This window comes from Sminthopsis crassicaudata, chromosome 3, assembly GCF_048593235.1.
Source record: "Sminthopsis crassicaudata isolate SCR6 chromosome 3, ASM4859323v1, whole genome shotgun sequence".
Classification (NCBI taxonomy): domain Eukaryota; kingdom Metazoa; phylum Chordata; class Mammalia; order Dasyuromorphia; family Dasyuridae; genus Sminthopsis; species Sminthopsis crassicaudata.
The window spans coordinates 575,078,852-575,104,142 of NC_133619.1; the positions used below are offsets into that span (position 1 = coordinate 575,078,852).

The 25,291-nt window shown below is 31.9% G+C and overlaps 1 protein-coding gene across 1 annotated transcript in view; it reads right to left on the bottom strand.

Moving 5' to 3' along the window:
* Positions 1-25,291, bottom strand: part of COG6 (component of oligomeric golgi complex 6) — a 115,715-nt gene that overhangs the window by 78,354 nt on the left and 12,070 nt on the right. Inside the window, 4 exon segments of the mRNA XM_074304848.1 lie at positions 1,189-1,259; positions 1,816-1,898; positions 9,865-9,976; positions 23,367-23,425. Coding sequence (XP_074160949.1) covers positions 1,189-1,259; positions 1,816-1,898; positions 9,865-9,976; positions 23,367-23,425 — 325 coding nt within the window.

Sequence of the window (25,291 nt, forward strand, 5' to 3'; positions counted from 1 at the left end):
ACCTAAACCCTTTATCAGGGTTTTAATTTACAGGGTACTATAAGCACTGTGAACACTGAAAGGCAATGTACTGTAGGGGATAGGAGGAAGAGTTTTCAATTATTTAAATCAATTGATGGATTTAGTGAAGACTTCCTTCACCTGAATTTGCAGGCTTACTAAAGAAATTATCTAAACAGTAAGGGTCAATGACCCGGTCAGGGCCTCAAAGTAAATAAGTGGCATAGACAGTATTTGAACTCAGCGTTTCTTGACTTCAGTTCTAGCACCTTATTTATCATCTGTCTCACAAAAGGCTGATTCTACATGTGGATAATACAAGGGCAAAAGGTCTTTGAAAAAACAAATATTCTGACACATGGCAGTTTTCCCTGAATTAGTTGTTCAGATCTTACTTGTGTGATGTTCTTCAGGTTATGATCAATTTATTTCATTCCCAAACATAAGATATAATTTTTATGAATATTGGTATGATTCATTTTTCCCTAACAGGTGGTATTTTCTGAATATTATAAAATTCAATCCTTTAAAATTCTGTTTTATGAGCCTCATTTCTCCCCCCAAATTGTACATGACAGCATTGAATAATGAATTATGAAACTCATATTTTTTTAACTGAATAGTCATATCTGATATACTATATGGCACTTAATAAATGTTTATTGCATTAAAAAAGACTATTTTTCTCTTCCAACATTAGAAAGTCATTTTTTAGCATACAGTACAATGAATCTACTTGATTTATAGCCATCATGCAAGATAAAAATGCCATTTATGAATAAGGTTAGTAACATTTATCAATATATGCCATAGCAACATGCCATGGATATTTAGCCTTGGCTTACTGGTCTAACATCAGACTATTTATACATAGGTGTAATTGCATAGAAACCAACAATATATGATTAAATAATGCAAACAAAGCATTAACTATACTTAAGCACCAAAAAAAAAAAAAAATAATAATAATAAAAAAAGTTGGTATGGGATAAAATCTTTACAAAAATAAACAAAATTAAATTTCAAAACTGGGCTAACTTGAAGATCAATGAGATTCAATATTTTAAAACTATTTTTGTAGAAAAAGAGAAATTCTTAAGATATAACTTTTAGTTCAGTATAAATGTAGTCAGAAACTACTTAATAGTTTTCATGAACCTTAGCTATCTAAAAAAATAAGTAACTTACTTTGAGCCCATCTGTAAAGTCGTTCATAAGAAGTTTCTTGAAGCAAGGCCATCTGTTCCATAATTTCTAAACTAAAACATTTAAAACATTCATTATGATTACATAAGTGTGAAGTAATAGCAACATTTAAAGATCTAACTAAAAAGATGATTAGTTCCAATTCAGAAAACCATGTTTTTGTCACTTTGTATGATTGGTAGTACATTTTTATGTGTAAAGTATTCTCACTTGAATACTATCAATTATATAATGTCATTTTGTTACCCAAATAAAATTAAATCTTTCCAAGAAGTAAAATACACTGGGTTCCTCTCTCCATAAACAAGAACAATTCTATCTACATTCATAGCGTTATATCAAATATTATTATTATTATTTTTAATTTTCGATTTTGATGAGGCAATTGGGGTTAAGTGACTTGCCCAGGTTCATACAACTAGGAAGTGTTAAATGTTTGAGGAGACATTTAAACTCAGGTCCTCCTGACTTCAGGGATAGTGTTCTACCCACTGCACCACCTAGCTGCCCCTCAAATATTATTTTTTAAAGAATTAAGAATGAGTGGAGAAAAAAAAATCAAGAATATCAAAAGCAATGTAAATGTATTTTATTACTAAATTTACTTACCCTGCAGTTTGTTGGTTTGTTCGCAAAAGGACTTTGACATCATTATGAATTTGTTTTACTCTTCCTAATGCCTTGAAAAAATCCTTAAAATAAATAATATGATTAAAGCATGTTCATTTTTGCTAAAATTTCACATACTCAATTTAAAATGTGACTGTAGAGACCATATTTAAACATCTTTTCATCTTCTTCATGAAATCATTCTAATTCAAAACAAAATGTATATCTTTCTCATCTGTACTCAGAGAATCAAAGAATTACAAAATTAGAAGGGGGCTCAACAGCTAACTCTACCCATAACCAAAAAAGAATTCCCCTCTACAACAAACCAAAGGTCAATCTTTTCTTGAAGGACTTCTAATGGACATAATTATTATACTTTGACAGACAGATCAATGGTTCTGTGATCTCCTCAATGTGTATAATTATTTTGAACAATGAAGGTTGCAACCCATCTAAACCCTTTTATCTCCTGTGATTCTTGTCCATGTTTTCCTGTGAAATCTCTAAGTTTTTACATATAAGAGTCCAAAATGCCAGAAAGATTTCTCTCGGTATAAGAGAGAATTATATACACTGTTGATTGGCTAATAATAATCACTCTTGCCGTGTCTAGCTTGTCATGACTAGCTGACCTTCATTTCTAATCATATATGTCTCTGATAACATTCCAAATATCAGATCAACTTAGGTTTGTTTACTCAGTTGTCTATTATTACAATCTGTATCACGTGATTTTTCAGGGTGGCGAGATAAGGCTGAACTTTTTCAAGGATTATTGGTCCTTCTTTAGAAGTAATCTACTTTCGTTAAAGGCTTTCTTTTAATGACATATCTACCATACACATGTAAATATCATGATTCCTTGAAACATATAACAACAGAAATAACTTTATTCTATCACCTGACTCCTAAAGTCAAATAATGTGTTTATCAAATATGGTTGACACCATTATAGAGCATGGTCAACACAGAGTCCAAAGAGATTATTGGTCCCTATTTGTAAGCCCTTTTACGGATAGCAAGTACCTGGATATGTTCTGTTTGTGAATGGCATGGCTCTAATTTTAAGTTCTGGAAAATTGAAAGGACCTTTTTTGACCGATTATTTAAGTCAAAATTTCCACATTCTTTGGAAATGTCTTATGCCTTAATCTGAGGAAAGAGACGACATTTTTCTTTGAAGAGTGGTACTAGTAGCTTTCTCTTCTCTAATATTCAACTTTTCCTTGCCAAGAAGCAAAGAAGTTGAGCTGCCATAGTATTCCCTGAAATGAAAATGTCACTAAAGTACAGAAGGACTACAAATTTCAATAAAGAATGGTTTTGTAAAACTTTAATTCGTATAGTTAGTTCTCCTTTTCAAAGAGACAGATTCACTTTTAGCCAAGACAGGAATGGTGCATACTATCAAGATAAGGAGGATGAGGTAAAGAGAAAGAACATATAAATGGTCTTTAAATAGCTAAAGGACTGTAATATAAAAAATATATACACATATATTCATTATATATATATACATATATGTGTCTATATATGTATGTAGACTTATTCTTTGTTACTCAAGAAAGCAGAAGTTAGAGGGAAGCAAACTTTTGACTCAATATGTGTCAAAATTTTCTAACAATAAGAGTTATTAAACCATAGAATATCCAGGATGCCTGCCAATATAGTGAGTGGTGTTATCACTGGAGGCATTCAAGCAAAAGCTTGATTATACCTATCAAAGATGTTATAAAAGTGTGAGTGATATTTTAAAATTCCTTCCCCTACCCACATGTGGAAAAATGTTTGTAGCAGCCCTTTTTAAATAAACTTCTTAAGTGGTATTTTATTTTTCCAAATACATGCAGATTTTCAACATCCACCTTCACAAAACCTTGTGTTCCAGATTTTTCTCCTTCTCCTTTCCCCTCCTTCTTCCCAAGACAGCAAGCAAGCAATCTGAAATAGGTTAAATTTTGTGCAATTATTCTAAACATATTTCCATATTCATCATGCTGAGCAAAAAAAATCAGATCAAAAGGGATAAAAAAAAATAAGGAAAAAACACAACAATAAGGTGAAAATAACTATGCTTTGATCCACATTCATTGTTCATAGTTCTTTCTCTGAATGTAGATGACACTTTCCATCACAAGTTATTTGGATTGCCATGAATCACCTCACTGTTGAAAAGAGCCATGTCTATCAGAACTGACCATCACATAATCTTGTTGTCGTTTTGTACAATGCTCTCCTGGTTTCTACTCACTTCACTTAGCATCAGTTCATGTAAGTCTTTCCATTCATATTTAGCCAATCTCCAAGTGGGGGGCATCCACTCAATTTCCAGTTCCTTGCTATTAAAAAAGGGCTGCTACAGTATTTTTGTATACATAGGTTCTTTTCCTTCTTTTATGATCTCTTTGGGATACAGACAAATTACAAACACTGCTGTATCAAAGGGTATACACAGTTTTAGAGCATAAGTCTAATTTGTTTTCCAAAATGCCTGGATCATTTCACAACTCCACCAACAAATGTAGGAGCCTTTCTTGTAGTGGCAAGGAACTGAAAATTGAGTGGATGCTTATCAATTGGGGAATGGCTGAATAAGTTATGATACATGAATATAATAGAATATGATAGTTTTATAAGATATGATGTGCAGGCTGATTTCAAAAAACCCTGGAAATAGTTAAATGAACTAATGCTAAGTAAAGTGAGTAGAACCAAGAAAACATTGTACATAATAACAAAATTATGTGATGATCAATTGTGACAGACTTAGCTTTTTTCAACAATAAAACAATTCAAGGCAATTCCAATAGATTTGTAATAGAAAGTGTCATCCACCTTCATAGAGAGAACTATGGAGACTGAAGGTAGATCAAAGAATAGTATTTTCAATCTTTTTTTGGTGGTGGTTGTTTGCTTGTTTTTTTTTTTTGTTTGTTTTTCTTTCTCTTCCCCCCCCCCCCCATTTCAATCTGATTTGTGTATGTGTTGTACAGCAAAATGAATGCGGAAATATGTTTAATTGCACATATTTAACCTATCTTGGACTGCTTGCTGTCTTAAGGAAGGGAGGAGGAGGACAGGAAGAAAAATTTGGAACACAAGGTTTTAATGTTGAAAACTATCTTTGCATATATTTTGAAAAATAAAACACAAGTAAAATTTTTAAAAAATCTTCCTTCCCCTCTAAATAGTTATGATTCTACAAATATAAGTGAAGACTAGAGAAAATTCAGGAATTGTGCACTAGTCACATGTCACCTCAAGCTGAGAGGAATGCAGAGACACCAGTTTAGAGTTTGTCTTTTTCAGGACACAAGAAAGAATTTACTTTAATTTGGTCCAAAGCCACAAGCTATTCCTGCAATGTAGCACTGGAATGAATTCAATGTCTTAACCCGGTGATGATTCATAGCTGCACTAAAAGCTACCTATCACTCAGATCTAGGCTTTCTCCCAACAATAAAGAGATGCCCAAATTCAAGTAAAATCATAATAATCTTTGGGAGTGGGTAAGTATGTCATAATTTGCCAGGGCATAAATGCACTTTATATACTTTTTCTTTTATCCTTTCTATCACTGTCTCATTTCATTGTATGCATATCATCTCCAACTTCCAACTAAACAGAGCAAAGATGTTTCATATTTTATAAGTGCTATACAACTTAGACATTTGCATAAGTCCCACTTAGCAATAATAATCAAGTTAAAACTATGGGATGAAGACATCTATTTATTATCTCTTCTTATGATACCAAGATTTTGCATTAATATTATTCAGCATTTTTTTTTGTTTGTTTAGACCTATAATTTAATGAGGGAGCTACCAGAGAATAAATTCCTTTAACCAATGTAGATAAGCAGCTCTTCTAATTCAATAGTTTCCTGGGACATTGAGAAGTAAGTGACTTGACCAGGTTACTGATATCAGAGACATCTGAAACTCAGATATTCCTGACACTCAAGACTAACTCTCTTTATCCTATACAAGAGGATGTTTTTTTCTTTCACATTAACAGTATATCATTAATTAAAGAGCATTATGGTCCCACACTGGATAAAGAACACCATTTTTGTTGCTATAAGGGATTTAGAAAAGTCCTCTGCTCATAAGAAATTTATAATCTAATTGAGCAAATAAAAAATAGAGGAAATAGCATAAGAAAATTACAGTCAGAGCAAAAACAAAAAATCATCCAGTACATAGTAAATTCATAAATTATCATAGGAGAATGTATATAAAATTAAATAATATTGACAAGAAAAGGTTTCAGAGGAATTTTTAAAAACTTGCTTAATTTTTTAGTCTCTTAAAATAAAAAAGAAACAATTTAGACTGCAAATGTTATACATTAAGTGCATCACTTAAAATGAGGGGTGAAATGGCTAAACTAATTAATTAAAATAATAATAAAAATAAATCGAATTTTAAAAATCACTAGTCTAGAGAAAGCATAGAACACTAGTTCTAGAGTTAGAAGACCTGGATTAAAATTCTGTTTCTAATGTTTATTATTCTGTATGATCTTGGACATTGGCCTAATTTTCTTATTCTCATTAAAATTAAGAGGTTTGATTAGACGGCTCCTGAGATCTCTTCCAGTTCTAGCCCAATTATTCTATGTTCAAGGAAATAATATTATATAAAACATTTTTGGAAGAAAAAGCTATAATTGAGTTTATGATTAAATTTCTATAAAACCCTAATTTTAACTTGCTCCTTTTTACCTAAAATAACTCATTAGAAAGCTATATCAAAATTGTCTCTAATTAAAAGTAAGCCTAGAAAGTTTTAATAGTAGAAACAGGGTTTGAGCAAATTTGTTTTCTATTCACAAGAAGAGATAATGCAAAAAATAAATAAATAAATATTCTACAATAGGAAAAATGGAAATTTATCCAAATTTAAAGTTAATGTTCTTATAGACCCTTACCAGAAAAAGGGCTGATAATTTTTTCTCTAAAGGAAGAAGGGACTGAAAGAAGAGGCCACACATGAGCCCTGTCCCCCCCCAACTTAGTACTTCATATCTGTAACCTAAGATTCTTTAGTTTTGATGTATTCTGATACAGAGTTAACTTTAAAATCTATAGGTTTTAGAATAAATTTTAAGAGTGCACTTAAACTTTTTTTTTTTCATATTGGAATTCTACTATGTGAAATATTGCTTGAAATAAGTAAGCTAGAAAGTGATTTTTGGCATTTTTGTTGTTCCTCTTTTAAGAATAGCTATGTATTCCAAAAGAACACTAATGAGAAATACTAACTGCCTTCTCATGAAAAAGTGACAGACTAATAAGCAGAATGAAATATGCATCTTTTAATGTGCCTAATACTTATTTATTACAAGAATGTTGTTTTTCTTTTTTGTTGGGGAGGGGCAAAGTAGGAGGGAGAAAAAATAGATGATTAATAATTTTAAAAATTAATTTAAAAAGAATAACTAGTTTAACAAGATGGAGAAACTGAAAGGAGGCAATTCTGTCATTTCTAATTTACTTTTAAAATTTCATAGTTTGACCTGATATTTATCATTGATATTTTCTATCAAGAAAATCCTCTAATTTCTTTGGTACTATTTAATGTTTCTTTGTTTTTTTTGGTACTAGCCTCAATAGATAGTAAAAGCATCTGATGACAACTTTCACTACAGTAATTACATATATTTCAAGACAGATAACTCCTTAGCATCTTTAGCATCTTCCACAGTCAAGTTATCTTAATTGCTTTAATCTTTCTTTAATGGTATTTTAAATAATTTATATTGTTCTCTGAGTATTTTTTGTACTATTTCATAGCTTTTAACTCACTGAGAAAACATACAAACCTGCTATCCAGAGAGTAGAGGAAAAAAAGATTACCCTGTAACTCACACATAATGCATAGTTTTTTATTTGTATATGCTAATAACACAGTTATCTTTAAAAAGATTTTATCTAATAAGATTTATCATTACAAAAAGTTGTTTTTGAGTCATCTATATTTAATGAGTCAACTATATTTAATAAAATTTTTTGAAAACAGGAATCTACACTATATTTCTTCATGTACTCCAAAGACTCTAATAGAGCACTATGTATCTATCAGTTCTCATTAAACATTTCTTTATTCATGACAAAATTTTATGTAGCATATTTTTTTTCAAAACAAATCTAATAGTAATTCCAAAAATCAATTAATTAATTAATTAGTACAAATTAGCACTTAGCTAGTATGTTATAACAGAGATTCTTAGAACTTTTTCATCTCAGGACCCTTTAAACTCTTAATAGGTATTAAATACACTCCAAAGAACTTTTTTATTTGTGTTACCATCTATCAATATTTGCCTTGTTATGAATTTTTTTAAAGTCTTAATATTATGAAGATATTTTAACCTGACTAATCCCTTGAAAGGGTCTTAAGAACCCACAAGAGTTTCTAGACTTCATTTTGAGAACCTCTGTATTTTAGAATTTCTTTAATGTTTAGATTATACTGGCATTTTCTAAAATACAAAGAGAGGGGAAAATAGGATTCTTGGCACAAAAGGAAATCATTAAAAGGAAAGGAAACCCATGTCTCAAGAAGCAGCCAGTTTCAGTGAAGAGAGCTCTGTATTTAGACTCAAGGGTACTTGAGTGACCATCGCTACCAGCAAAATCTTAAGCAAGGTAATATCTCTGGGCCTCAATTTCCTCATCTATAATCAGTGGAGATTAGATTAGATCCTGTTTAAAACTCCTAATCTAAATCCACTACTCCTTAATCACATAAATTATATTTAGGAATATAAGAGAAAAGAACAGGACTCAAAACAAGAATAAATTATGCATATGGGAGACTAGCTGGTAGCTGTGGCTAAATGGCAAAAAGGTCAAGAGATTGAAGAGAATGTGAGGATAAAAAATTACTGAGTAAAAAAAAAAAAAAAGGTGATATCACTATATAAATTAAAATACTATTTATTCATATGCCAAAATATCCCTGGATACATGAATCTTCACAAGTTCTTAACTTACGGTTAAGATCTTTCTTAAGGTACATGACTATGGCTATTGCTGTTTTTAAAGTTTTGATAAAAATATTTCAATTTAATTGGTTTCCTTTATAACCCTATATATTTTATTTTATACTCTTAAAAAATTATTCTGAAAGGTCTTCAGACTTCACTAATTATGAAAGGCATGAATGACACACAAAAACTGAAGAACCTTGAACTAAGTACTATGAAATACAATTATATTAGGTAATATCTACCTGATAAAATTCAATTAAATTTAACAAATATTTATAGTACTCATATTATAGAAGGCAGTGTTAAATATTGGGCAGACAAGAAAGCAAAAAAAATGAAGCAGGTAGAGAAACCAATGGCTATAAAGACAAATCAATACAAATAAATACAAAATAATTATGATGTAATTTCAGGTGTGACTAAGAATGGAGAGATCTGAAGGCCTTATGTAGAAAGTGGCTCTTGAACTGAGCCTTGAAATAAAATTAGGATTCCAGAAGTAGAAATGAGCAGGGAGAACATGCTAGGCAGAGGATAATGGTCTATGCAAAAGCATGGAGACAGTTAATAAAATGCTGTATAAGGGTTAACATTAAGTAGGCTATTACATAGAGTAAATGTGGAACCAACTTCGGAGCCAGACTAGATTGGGAAGGGTAGAAAAGGGAACCAGCATTTATCAAATGTCCATTCTGTGCCAAGTGCTATGTTAAGCATTTTTACATATATTTTCTCATTTTATTCTCATAACAACAATAGAAAATAGATGCTATTAATACTCCCATTTGATGAGGAAACTAAAGTAATCAGAGGTTAAGTAACTTGCCCAGGATCATTTAGCTAATAAGTATTTGAGGCCAGATTTGATTTCAAGTACATGATGACTCCAGACCTAACTATGCACTACGCCACACAGCTGCCTTCAAAGGTAGCTGTTCTTTTTCAGAGGTCCATGATATAAGGTGTACAACAGTAGATATAACACCAGAGTTTTTCAATGAATTGAGAAAAATATCACCATTGTGCTTTAATTCACTGAAATGGGATTACCTCAGTAATAGGTCCTTCTCTTGTGCCTCGAAGAAGACTCATTTCATCTGAAGTCAACTGGAATTTCGATAGGAAAGCATCTGCAACTTGGGCTCTTATTTCTAATGTTTGACTGGAATAAAAAAAAAGCCAAGTAAGTTAATTTCCATAAGTTTATAATTAAAGCATAATAATAAGTTTATAATTAAAGCATAATAAAATAATAATAATAATAAGTTTATAATTAAAGCATAATAAAAAAAAATTAAAAGCCTAGTGAATTTCCTAAAAGTTATTTTCTACCCTCAAAGAATTTTGAAGTTCACCACCACAAAAGTAGTGCAACCTGCTGCAGTCTTGTTATTTTCACAGCTACCTTGATAAAGCAGGAAGAAGAGCTGGCTAGTCATCTAAAAGCACATTAAATAGTTGCTGGGAATTAATATTAAAAAAAATTTCTTCCACTCGCTCACCAATTTTATTTCAGAAGAGTGGAATACATAGTTGCTTTCAACTCATTTACTTTTATAAGCATTAAAATATCAGTCATTTAAGTTTGGACCTAAAGAATACTAGACCTGAATAACCAAAATCATTCATTCATCTCTTCTTCAAGAAAACAATTACAATTCTAGATTAAAAATACAGGCCAATGAATGATCTGACAATTTTCCCAACTTCACTTGCCATCTTTTTATATATTTGTTTCATTTTTATTTTAATAGGTTATAGTTGAACCTAGATACTAATCACTACTCATTGTGGCTATTTTGCAGGTAGAAGCAGCCGAAGAGTAGAGGTATAGTATATAATTGGTAAAGATGTAGGGGAAAATTAAGCAGGTACCACAAAAGATATAATTTAAATAGGTAGGAATTGTAGCAGAACAAATTCAATTAAGCTAGCACCTACTGTAGAGAAAGTTCTATACTAGGTGAAAAGAGAAGATATAATTAGAAAATATACTTTCCCTATCCTCACTGAATCAAGTGGACAGACATGACATAAAAATAACTTTAATACAAAATAATACATGATAAAAGGACAGGCCAGAGCATGTTACTTCTCTGCTTCAATAACTCCAGCAGTTTCCTACCAAGATCAAATGTCAAATCTTCTCTCTGGGCATCCAAAGCCCTTCATAACCCCGCCCTCCTTCCCCTCATCTTTCTGGTCTCCAGCCTCTCCTCTATGATCCTTTAGCCTCCTTGCCTTCCCACTAACAAATACCACTCCACCTCTCTGCACTCAGCATTTACTCTGACTATTCCCATGTTCTTCACCTCTGGGTCCTGGATTTTTTCAGTTACCAAAATAAAATCTCAATTATACAGGCTTTCCTGATCCCTCTTAATTCTAGCACCTCTATTAACTGTTTCCTATTTAGCCTGTATATAACTTGTTTCTGTTCCATGTCTCCCCCATTAGATTGTGAGCTCCTTGTGGGCAGGGGAACAGAAGGTAGGCAGTACCCAGTGTCAAGCAGGGTGCCAGGTATACAACAGGTACTAAAATATATAATGACTGACTGAATAAAAGCATCAAAGAGCTAAGTGTTGTCAGATTTGACAAAGAAATGTCATGACTAACAGATAAGGGAGTGATATAAGTTGGACTTGAAGGAACAGAAATCAATTCAAGAGGTGGGGTCAAGTAAAAAGGAGTTAAGGAGATTGAGAAATCAGTGAAGGGGGCTTTGGCTTTGGATCTCAATTAAAACTCAAGAGTTTTCAGATTTCAATATATAAGATGGTCCCAGAAATGTACTCTGAATACATGTTTATTTATCCATACACACACACACATACATAAATATATGTGTAAATATTTTAACAATTGAAATTATACATTTCCCCAACAACTTTCACAGATTCTTAAAATGAAAGGTGAATAATCCTAATTCTAAATGCTCATAATCTGCATTGTTAGATTTCATTTTGTTTTCAATAATACATCTTCACTTGTAGGTAGAGAGACTAAGATTTTTTAAATCATATGATCAAATATTCATTATGAATCATGTTACATATGCCAATGGACTCCAGGTGGCAGCAAAGTTCTACTAGTTCGAAGTCAACTTCTAAATTTTATATATCTATGTCCTTAAATAATTTTTACAGCTTTAAACTTTTATGGACTGATTTATGTAAAAACAGAACAAAACCTGTTCATAGGCTATTTACTATTATCTTAAAGCATCAATTAGTACTGTACTAGTATAAACTAATTCATAGGGCAACTAATTAAAGTCTCTTTAGAAAAGCAATCAACTATTTACATATATAATTCACATATTTATGTATATGTGATTATACGGAGCAATTAGGTGGTACAATGGATAAAGCTCTGGGCCCGGAATCAGAAAGACCTGCATTTATATGAGGCCTCTAACACTAGCTATGCTACCTCAGGCATATCACTTAATATTGTTTTTCTCAGGTCCTCCTTGGTAAAATGAATTAGAAAAAGAAATGGCAAACCATTACCAAAAAATTTTCAAAAAGGGGCCACAAAGAGTCAGACACAACTGAACAAATATGATTATATGCATATATTTGTGAGTATATATATATTTCAATATGTGTATGTACCTATGCAATATAGGTTCCAAATATGTTATAGAGTCAATTGTTATACACACGTCATATATAAAACATATACACATACATATACACTGTCATTGGATTAATGTATATGCATAATATATCTGTTTTACATACATATGTGTATGCATGTGTGTGTATACACACACACACCCCACACACTCAATAAGACACAAAGCATTTCACATAATTTTTTTTTTTAATCACAATAGGGATATTTGAATTAAACTGTGCATTCAGCACATTGTAGCCCAGGATAGGAATGGAGAAACTGCATAGCTGAACACTAAGGTAACATTTCACATTACACTACTTTTGCTAAAGGATTAAGAAATCATAGAAAAAAATTTTATAAAACTAAAAATGGAGGAAGACAAAGCATGTTAAGAAATTTTAAATTAGCAAGTGTATATATACAAACACCCACACAACAACCTCTCCCATTTGCCCCAAATGAATATATATATATATGTGTGTGTGTGTGTATATATATATATATATATATATATATATATATATATATATATATATATATATATATGAAAGTTTTTGAAAAACTAGAATATTATACAAATGTATGATCTGTTTATCAAAGGGTCACTGCTTTAGAGAATATAACAACAGCACCAATATCACAGAGATTTTGAAAGAATCCAATAAATTAATATATGTAAAGTGCTTTATACATTTTAAAGTGCTTTATAAATACTATTATTACTATTACTACTACTACTACTATCCAGACTAACCTCATTTTCCAGACCAGGCTTTAAGCATTATTAAAATTTCTATATATACTGCCATATCCAAGCCTCCAAACATTGACAGTGGTTCTCAAACTTTCTAAATAGGGAGTTCACTGTCCCTCAGACTATTGGAGGGCAGGACTCTAGTAAAAACAAAACCTCACACTCTGTCTCTGCCCCTCAGCCCATTTGCCATAACCTGGCGGGGGCCATATAAACGTCCCCAGTGGGTCACATCTGGCCCACGGGCTGCAGTTTGAGAACCCCTGCTCTATGAGATATATCTCCATTTACAGATGAAGAAGCTGAGGCTTAAAAAGGTAGTGATATACCTAAAGTTACAAATATACATTGTAATAGTAAGATTTTGAATGTAGGCCTTCTTCTTCTACCTCCAGCACTCTTTCTATAGGACCATGATGCTCCTATACTGGTATATACAAAAATATAGATCCTTTTTTTTTTCTTGAAAAGAAGGCATTAATACCAATAGACTCAAATAACTTAATCTTTCTGAGTCTTAATTTTTTATCTGTAATAATGAGGATTAAAGTATTTTCACTAACTACCCCAAAGAAATGTTAGATTGATTTGTAAATCTAAAAGTAACTTGAAAATAATAGTTGCAATATTTTCTGGTTTCTATGTGCACTGCAACAAGAGATGTCAAAAGCTTTGGGAAAAGCTTCCAATAGTATTATAAGGTCATTTTGAAAATCTAAATAAATTTAGAAATCTGAAGCATCTCATATCAATTACTGATTGTTATCCTATGAGAGGAATCTCATCTACCATTTTTTTGATCACAGCAAACTAGGCCATTTGAATTATTCTGAAACTGTGTATTCAGTACATTGTAGTCCAAAAGAAAGAGAAGTAAGGGGAGGGTGGGAATGAAGAAACCACAAGGTTGAAGACAAAGAGTCTATTCAAGAGTCAAGTCAGCATAAATAAGTCAAGCTAACAGATCATGGGAACATGCTACCAATGCTAAGGGAAGAAAGTGCCAAGAACTGTTACCCTTAAGCTCTAACAGAATGGCTTCTTAAGGAGGACCAATTTCCAAGTTTTAACTGTTACCATGGAGATAGGGTTGCCCTGAGAGAGAATGTGAACTGTTGGAAAATTATGCTTTTCATGCACTTTTCCCTTGAACTGAACATAAAAGTGAACTATTTGGTAAGAATAACATCCAGGTACTTTAAAACAGAAAGGAGGATTGAATTAACCTTTCAGAGTCCAACTAACATTGCTTTTCATTTTAAGCCTAAAATGTTTTTTTTAACTTTATTTTACAGATAGATAAATATAGATATATATGTATTATAGTTATGATTAAATAGCAATTTTGCAAACTAGAGTTCAGTTTACTATTTTTAAAAATTATCAATTTTCAAAATGAGTTTTTCACAGAATTGTATCAGAGACCACAACAGAAACATGAAATATGAATAAAATAACAAAACAATTCAAGAGTAACATTTCACATTATACTATTTTTGCCAAAAGATTAAGATATCATGGAAAAAATATAAAACTAAAAAGGGAGGAAGACAAAGCATGTTTAAAAAAAAAAAAAAAGCTTAAATATGTTATGGGTAGAAAACTGCTTAAAATAAGATTGACTGCCTTCAAACATGGATGACTATGGTAATCCAGTGTTTGATAAACCCAAAGACCTCAGCTTCTATGATAAGAACTCACTATTTGACAAAAATTGCTGGGAAAATTGGATAATAGTATGGCACAAAATAGGCACTGACCAACACCTATACCAAGATAAGGTCGCAATGGATTCATAGTTTAGACATAAAGAGAGATACTATGAGCAAATTAGAGGAACAAAGAATAGTCTCCCATTTAGATCTATGGAGAAAGAAGGACTTTGTGGCCAAAGAACTAGAGCATATTATGGAATGCAAAATTGATAATTTTGACTATATTAAGTTTAAAAGTTTTTGTACAAACAAAATCAATGCAAACAAGACTAGAAGAGAAGCAATAAATTGGGGGGAAAATAACTTACATCCAAGGTTTTGATAAAGGCCTCATTTCTAAAATATATATAAAATTGACTCAAATTTTTAAGAAAACAAGCCATTCTCTAATTGATAAATGGTCAAAGGATATGAAGACAATTTTCAGATGAAAAAATTAAAATCATTTCTAGTCATATGAAAAAATGTTCTAAATCACTTGTGATCAGAGAAATGCAAATTAAGATAACTCTGAGGGAAAGATAGTGCAGAATATTGGAGGGGATGTGCGAAAACTGGGACACATACATTGTTGGTGGATTCTGGAGAGTAATTTGGAATTATGCTCAAAAAGTTATCAAACTATGCATATCCTTTGATCCAGCAGTGTTACTACTGGGCTTATTTCCCAAAGAGATCTTAAAGGGACCTGTATGTGTAAGAATGTTTGTGGCAGCCCTCTTTGTCATGGCCAGAAACTGGAAATTGAGTGGATGCCCATCAATTGGAGAATGGCTGAATAAATTGTGGTATATGAATATTATGGAATATTATTGTTGTGTAAGAAATGACCAACAGGATGATTTCAGAAAGGCCTAGAGAATCTTACATGAACTGATGCTGAGTGAAATGAGCAGGACCAGGAGATCATTATACACTTCAACAACAATACTATATGATGATCAATTCTGATGGACGTGGCCCTCTTCAACAATGAGATGAACCAAATCAGTTCCAATAGAGCAGTAATGAACTGAACCAGCTACACCCAGTGAAAGAACTCTGGGAGATGACTATAAACCACTACATTGAATTCCCAATCCCTCTATTTTTGTTCCTGCATTTTTTATTTCATTCACAGGCTAATTGTACACTCTTTCAAAACCCCATTCTTTTTGTACAGCAAAATAACTGTTTCAATATGTATATATATATTGTATTTAACTTATACTTTAACATATTGAACATGTATTGGTCAACCTGCCATCTGGGGGAAGGGGTGGGGGGAAGAAGGGGAAAAGTTGGAACAAAAGGTTTTGCAATTGTCAATGCTGAAAAAATTACCCATGCATGTATCTTGTAAATAAAAAACTATAATAATAATAATAATAAAAAAAGATAACTCTGAGGTACCACGACATACCTCTCAGATTGGCTAAGATGATAGAAAAAGATAATGAACAATGTTGGAGGGGATGTGGGAAAACTGGAACATTTAATACATTGGTGGTGCAATTGTGAACTGTTCCAACCATTCTAGAGAGCAATTTGGAATTCTGTCCCAAGGTATATCAAACTTTTGATCCAACAATGTTTCTACTAGGCTTATATCCCAAAAAGATCTCAGAGTTATCTGCATCCCAAGAGAAGACTATGGGAATTGAGTGTGGGTCATAATATAGCATTTTCACCTTTTTATTGTTGTGTGCTTGCATTTTGGCTTCTCATTTTTTTTTTTGATCTAATTTTTCTTGTGTAACATGATAACTGTAGAAATATATATAGAAGAATTACACATGTTTAACATATTGGATTACTTACTGTCTAGGCGAGGGAGTGGAGGGAAAGGAGGGAGAAAAAATTTGGAAAACAAAGTTTGCAAGGGTGAATGTTGAAAACTATCTTTGCATATATTTTGAAAATAAAGTTATTATTAAAAATAATAATTTATTCACCATTTCCTTACTGATAAGGACCACCCCACCTTTTTTTTTTAAACATATTGATTTAATTTTTCTTCCTTTGATTTTTTTTTTTTGGAATACAGCTATTATTCTTACTATGTTACTGGTAAATGCCTCTAGTAAGATCTACTTGTGCCTACTAGCCATTGTTATAGGGAAAGACAATGGTGGAAATTCATAAGCCACAAAATAGTAGAAGTATAAAGCCAAAATGTATTTAAAATTAGAAGTAACCTTTCAGGGGCCTAAACCTACCAATGCAAGTGAAAGTTTGGGGAATAGTCCAAAAGGGCTATTACACACATAAATCTACTAATAAATACATAACTATATTATAAAATATAAATTATAAAATTATAAATCACTGAACAAATTTAAATCACTGCTTTTTTAAAAAAGGAAAAATTATAGTTTAAATATTAATAGTAATATTAAAATGATCTGGGAGTTTTGGATTTTGGCTATAATGTTCCTGGGAGTTTTCATTTAGGATTTCTTTCAGGAAGTGATCTGTAGTTTCTTTCAATTTCTATTTTGCCTGCTGGTTCTAAGATTTCTCAGTTGTTTTCCTTTATAAATGTGACAACTAGGCTCTGTTGTTGTTACTGTACATGGCTTACAAGTAATCCAAAGATTCTTAAATTATCTCCCATTGATCTATTTTCCAGATTAATTGTTTCTTCTATATTTCACATTTCCCCACCTATGCCCCCTTTTTTGTCCAGTTTTTATGTCTCCTGATATCATTAGTTTCCATTTCACCAGTTCTGATTTTAAGGAGTTACTTTCTTCAGTATTTTTGTACCTCTCCTAATAAGCTTTTAATTCTTTTTGTAGTTTTCTTTCACAGATCTCACTTCCTTTCCCTATACAATTTTTCCTTTATTACTTTTATTTTACTTTTTAAATTCCCCCCCTTTTTTTTTTCCTTATTTTTCTTTAACTCATGTAAAAATTTTTATTGGGGTTTTTTCTTTGTGGCTTTGTTTTTCAAAGTTTTCAACTCATTGTCTTCTTCTGAATTTGAATCTTAAATTTCCCTGTCACCACACTAGTTTTTTTAATGATCAGGTTCTTTTTATTTTTTGTTGGATTATTTTTCCATCCTGCTTCTTGACATTGGGCTTTAGGTTAGTATTGAACTCTGCTTACTTCTAAAGAGGATAACAGGCCAGAGCCCGAGCTTCACTCTTTTAGTTCTTTCTGCTCTTTTTGGATCTCTGTGTTGCCTGTTATTTTTTAGTGGCTACAAAATGTTATCCAGGATGAGGACTCTTTACTGTTCTTCAGGTTCCTGATCCATTTTAGGTCTGCTGGTTTGTGTGTATGTGAGCTTCCATAGACTGCTACTGCACTCAACTTCAACTCTCTAGGAGATTTGATAGATTCAATTATCCCCCTTGGATTTAATCTTCAGCCTCGGTTTATTCAATTGTAAGTCAAAGGTTAAAACTGAGTCTCCATTTTCCTTTTAGGATTTGGGAGTCACTGCTATGTTCCTGAAACTTTGTTCCTTCTTCCTTATACTGAAGAGGCCCCTGCTCAACTACAACTCATCTCTGCCTAGAACAATTACCTGAAACTGGGTAATGGGCAATACAGTTACTAGAGAGTAAACGGTCCCTTGGTGTGATGTCCAGGCTAGCTTTCAGAAGATCTGGGGACCAGCCTTGATTTTAGTGGAGGAGTGCAGGAGGCAGGAAAGCCACCGGGAGGGTGGTCAAAAATGGAATGTCTCATTTCCCGTCCTCTCAGCCCTTAAATACCTCAGTATGATTACATCATTACAGCATACTAAATGTGAACTAGAGAAACATCATCTCATTAAATCACAGTGTTAATACCCTGCTGTAAGTATTTTTGCTTCAAGTATACTTTTCTCAGAGTTCCCCAATATCTGCGGTTCTCTACACCTTGGAATCCCCAAGAGTTCAGTTCCTTTCTCATCCTTAATGCTAGACTACTCTCCATTGCTGGCACTGCTGTGCCTGTCACAGAACATTAATGCTTCCTCCTGCTGCCCCACTATTACTCCACTGAGCTTCTGGCCAGCCCCCATTCCAATGTTTGCAGACTTCTCTATCTAGCTTTTTAAGTTACCATGGACTGGAAAAATGGCTCAATGTGACTTCTTCATGGCTTTCACAATCAAAATTCCATTGAACACTTTCTAAATCACCAAGAAGGAGCCCAAACAAAAATGCTATTATTTCACTCTACCACCTTGACTATAAATATCAATTTATCTTTTGAAAAACAGACACAATGAAATGAAGAACTCTGAATCTAAATAGAACTCTTAAAAGGTCATCTAATTCTCCTGTTTCCAAACTATTCCTAATAGACTTCATTGTTATATCAAATGACTCTCTCTGTACCATGATAATAAAAGAAACAGAAGATATCAATAAAAACTTATTTTAAAAATTGGATACGGAATATTAGAGTCAATGTAGAGGGCACTATTAGCTCATTTTTCTTCATTTTATAGTAAATGGGATTCAGAGACTTTTCCTCATGGGTTTTCTGAAAGCTAAAAATATTTTAAAATAATAGTAGTATCTATCTCTCAGGATTGTTGCAAAGATAAAATAAGAGTTTTAGAAAGCAGTTTGTAAACTTTAAAGTGCTATTTAAATGGTAGCTATTGATACTACTACTACTACTATTAACTAACCTGTACCTAAATAAGAATTCTTCCCTACAGAAGATAGAGGTTGTGCAGGACTGAGGACCAATATGTATTTGTTTTCATTTCATGATATCATTACCAAAGTATTTGTTATCAAATTGCCTAGTCTATTGCTAGGACTATAAACAATATATATTGCACTGAACTTACTAGAGAATTCTTGGGAATTCTACCTCACCCTTATGCCAGCACAATAGATGAGTACTACTCATGTGTAATAGCTGTTCTGCTTTCCCTTAAGCTCAAGTACCTCTTTATTAAGCATCCTTAACTCAATTATTCTATTTTAGCCCTCCCTTTCTGACTATCTGAATAAGACATCCATTTCAAATTAATTTAATTCATAAAATATTTATTATTCTCCTACTATTTCCAAGGCATTATGTTAAATGGCAGGGACACTTTTTTTTTTTTTAATGATATTATTTCTACTCCTGAGGAAGGAGTTTATATTTTACAAGGAATAGTTAGGTGGCACAGTTGACCTAACACCAGTCTTGGAGTCAAGAAAACTTGAGTTCAAATCTGGATTCAAAACACTAGCTAGGTAACCATGAGCAAGTTACTTGACCTCTGTTTGCCTCAATTTTCTCACCTGCAGAAGGAGGAATACAATTTATTTCCCAGGGGTTTTGCAAGGGCCAATTGAGATAATCATTATAAAGTGACTAGGCACATCGACTCTACCAACATCAATCAATCAATTTATCTTTTGAAAAACAGATCAATGAAATGAAATGAAGTACAAGCCTGAATAGAACCTTTAATTGACCATCTAATTCTCCCACTTCTAAACTATTCTTAAAAGACTTCATTGTTATATCAAATAGTACCATAAGGACAACCAGAATAATATAAGAAAGAGAAAACATCAATAAAAACTTATTTTTAAAAGGATATGGAATATTAAAGTTAGAAAGGACCATGGAGGCCATTATCTCAATTTTCTTCCTTTATATTAAATGAGTCTCAGAGACTCTTCCTTACAGGTTCTCTAAAGCTAAAAAAAAAAAAAATAAATAAATAATGAAAATAAAAACATCTACCTCCAAAAATAGTACTATGTTCCTAGTACATAATAATACTATATAAATGCTAAATATTATTAATATTATTATTAATTACTACAAAGGACATGACATACAGAGTTAAATAATAAATTATATTAGGAAAAGAAGGAGAACAGAGATAATAATTTCATAGAGGCAGTGGCACTCAATCTGAACCTTGAAGGAAAAAAAACACCTACAAGGGTCATCAGACAAAAGTATACAATTCAGGGGAAAAGGATCCCCTGCAAGAAGTCTATTTTGACTAGGAGAGAGAGAAGAAATTTTTTTTTTAAAAAGGGGGGAAGGGAATGCTTAAATACCAGGCTAAGGAGTTTGTATTTTATCCTAAAGCAATAGTATCCCACTAGAATTTTTTGCCAAAAGCATAAGATTCTGTGTTTGTGTAAAATGCCAATGAAATAATTTTTAGTTCAGAGATTATCTTTTGATCACATTAATGAAATATAATAACTAAATACATAGGAAAGTTTGTAAAGGAGTAGACTTGGAGAAAATGTAACAATGAGACCTACACAGCAGATCACAATCCATAAAAGGCTTCTCATCCTTTGTGACCTACTCTGTCTCACCCAAAACAAAAAGGAAGATGTGGTACTTTTAACTCATTAATCTCTACCCTGAAGTGCAGAGCCAATCCTGCAAGTGTTTATCAAAAAGAGAAGAAAGGAATCTAAGAAATTTGATCTCAGGGGAAAAAAGAAACCATAAATAAACTCCCAAAGTGAAAGGGCGGTCACAGATCTTAGTTTCTGTAGATAAATTAACTTCATCAAACATTTAAAGAATAAGAAAGGTAGCATGATGTTAGCTAGAAAGCTGGCCTCTAAACCAGGACTCTGGTCAAAGTCCCTCCTCTGACACAGTTTAAAAATCTTGGGCAAGGAATTTTACTTCTCAGTACTTTAAATACCATCTTAGATTATAAATTACAAAGAAGGTGCTTTGGTAGAAAGAGTTTCTTCACCTGAGAGGTCATATAGCAATGAAGTTCAGTTTCTATTCCTAATCAAGAATTCTTAAGTCTACATAGACTTTGCTTTTTTTTTTTTCCCCTCTTAAAGAGAACACTGAATCATTGGCTTCTAAGGAGGACAAATCTTGGTCAAATTTGGCATAATCTATTTAGTGCATTTGAATTTTCAGGGAGCTTGTTGCTTGGGCAAGATTTTATCTCTCTTGTGCCAAGTTGTTAATTTCCTTTCCAATTCTTTCTTTTGTAATACACATTTCCCTCAAGTATTCTAATTGCATTTAGAAAAACCATTTTAAAATTCTTATTTTAAATTGTTTCATCTCTTGATTACTATCTACAAGGAATTAAAGGAAAACTTATGAATTCATGTTAAATGCTTCTAATTTTATATTGTAGCTATTCTTTAAAAAAAATAACTAAAGTTTCTACATTTTCATTTATCTCAAACTGTCAAAACTTTTACAAGAATGTCATAAATAAAAGGTATCAAGTTCCACGTGCTGGTGTTCTCAGGAATTTCTTTGTACAAAAAGGATGCCTGCATAGAAACAATACTGATACTAATATGTCTTTCAAATTATATTTACAAAAAAGATCAGCAGGGATGATTTTATTTAGCCTGAAGAGACACATATGAAGTGAGTAGAACCAAGAGAACATTATACACAGCAACAAGAAGATCACATAATGATTAATTCTAATGGACATGGCTCTTTTCAACAGCGAGCTGATTCAGGCCAGTTTCAATGGCCTTGTGATGGAGAGAGCCATCTGCAACCAAAGAGAGGACTGTGGGGACTGAGTGTGGATCACAGCATAGTATTTTCACCATTTTTATTGTTGTTTGCTTGCTTTTTGTTTTCATTCCCATTATTTTTCCTTTTTGATCTGATTTTTCTTGTGCCATATGATAATTGTAAAAATATGTATAGAAGAATTGCACATGTTTTATAAATATTGGATTACTTGCCATCTAAGGGGAGGAAGGAGGGAGAAAAAATGTGGAAGACAAGGTTTTGCAAACTATGCATATATTCTGAAAATAAAAAGCTTTAAAAATTATATTTATAAACACAACTCAATTGAGAAAAAAAAGTTTTCATTATTACCAATATGTCTAATTTGTTCTTGAAGGAACTCTCCTACCAAAAATTATAAACGCATAGAATCAAAAAAAAAAAAATTATTTTGAAGAAAAACTTAAATGATTCCTAAAAGTATTGAAATTTTTAAACAATCATCTTATATAAGATTAAAACACTAAGGCTAACAGTTACACAAGTCATAAAAAAGCAAAGTTCCTAATCATTGGAAGAAAAAACCCTAATATATAAAATCCATTTTTTTAGTTATCTTTCCTTCACTTTTATTACCTATCCAACCTTCTGATAACCAAAACATTAAACTTGTTATCGCAACAATTAGGAGAGAGAAAAATTGTACTACATCACAAACTGTAGAAAAAGCTGAATTCAGAGAAGAATTTACTACTTGTAACAAGAAAACTTTCAAGTTCCTTATTTTTCCATGATTCAAGTTAAAACAAACTTTAGAGATAATGAACATATGTAAAATAAACAATCTCATATGTGGACCAATGAGCGAATGCCTTTAAAGGTGTAAACTTCTTTAAAGGTTTGAATTCCTTTAAAGGTATGAACTAAATACATAAGTGCCTGATAAGAATCCTAACATACTATAGCTACAAAATACATACATTTATTCATTAAATAACTCAATGACCTATGTGGAAAATAATGGAAACTACTACATACCTTTCTGCTTGAAGTTTAGTAGTTTTTACTATCAAATCTTGAGTTTGCTCCTTTGCAGCCTAGAATTATAAAGAAAATTCATCTTATTAGAACATCATACTATATATTTGTTTTTCTTTTTAGAGGAGAATAATGGGAGGCAATGTGGTACAGTGTTGATAGAATCCCTGGGTTTAAATGTTACTTCAAATACTTATTGGCTGTGTGACTTTGGACAAGCCTATGGACGTTAATTTGTAAGAGAACCTTAAGCTCTCAGGTAAAGTACACAGCTTCTCATTTTAAATACATCACAATAAGACAGATTTCCGTGTCTTCCAAGCCTATAGCAGACTAGAAGTTACAGATAAGAAAGGGCTGCAGATTGTTCTAGAATCAGGTAAATACAAGGCAGCAAGAAGTGACAAGGAAGACAAACATTTAATAGTGGATACAAGAATCAGAAAAGAACAAAACTCTAGGACCATTCAGCACTAGGATCTATAGGATACATCCCAACAATCCCGTATTTTAGTACAGGATAACTTATGATCGATGCAATGTCTAAATCAGCAAGACAATTATGTTTAATTTACTCTGTTTAAGAAGGCAATGAACAGAACTGAAAAATCTTATTTTAAGAAACATTTTCTTTAAAAACAGCTTAATTTTTTTTAATTGGACATAAGAATTCTAAAGGTGAATCCCCAGCAATCTGGGAATGGTGGGTTTTTTTTTCCCTGTATCCCCAATACTTAGTACAGTGCCAGAAACACAGCACTTAAATGCTTTTTGATTTATTTCTAGTTATCTAGAAATTTTACTTATGTGAAACATGCCAATGCTTACACAATGTTGTTAAATGAGGAGTTATGCTATATTCTTAAATATGACTATAAAATTGAAAAAAGAGAAAATAATTACTGATCCTTTTTAAAAATCCTTTTTAATTTTCAACATGGATTTTTCAGAACTATCTTAGACCACTGTATATTGCTGAGAATAGCTAAGTCATTCATAGGTGATCATCCCACAATATAGCTTTTACTACATCCAATGTTCTTCACTTCACTTTGCATCACTTTATGTAAGTCTTTCCAGGTTTTTCTGAAATCAGCCTGTTCATTTCTTATGGCACAAGAGTATTCCATTATAGCATTCCTCAATTGATGGCCCTTCCTTCCATTTCTACTTTTTTTTTTCCCACCACAAAAAGAACTCAGTAAAACTTTTTGTAAAAATTAGATCCCCTCCTCTTTTTTTTAATCTCTTGAATACAAACTTAATAGTGGTATTTCTGAGTCAAGGGTATGCACATTTTGATAGCATTTTGGGCATAATTCCAAATTGCTTTCCAAAAAGGTTTGATCAGTTCTCAAATCCACCAATAGTGCCTCAAATGTCTCAATTTTCCCACATTCCCTTCACCACACATTTCTAATTTTCATTTTCTGTCACATTAGCCAATCTAATAGTAGTATCTCAGAGTTGTTTTAATCTGACAATCATTAATTCTTAAACACAAACAAAATATAATATTTTGTTATCAACCATTTATAAGTTTTATATATTCTTAGCTCTCAAATTAAAAGCTATTTGTATTTGAATATAAGTATCTTAAAAAGTCAATACTCATTTACATAAAAATTACTATTATAGTATGACAGTATGCTTTCAAGTTCATGTCATCACAGAATCTACACATAAAACTTTTGAAATATAAATCACCTTAAATTATCCTTCCCTTTAATGAATATCTCAAAGTCTAAAAGGAAAGAATTTTTTAAAAGTCAAGTACTTAATAATTTCCCAATCATAGAAATATAAACTAGAAGAATGAAAAAAAATTAGAGGAGATGATAAATCACATTGGGATGAAGAGTCTATTTCTAAAGTGGAAAGGTAAGAATAATAGACTACTTCTCTTCTTCTCTGTGTATGATTCA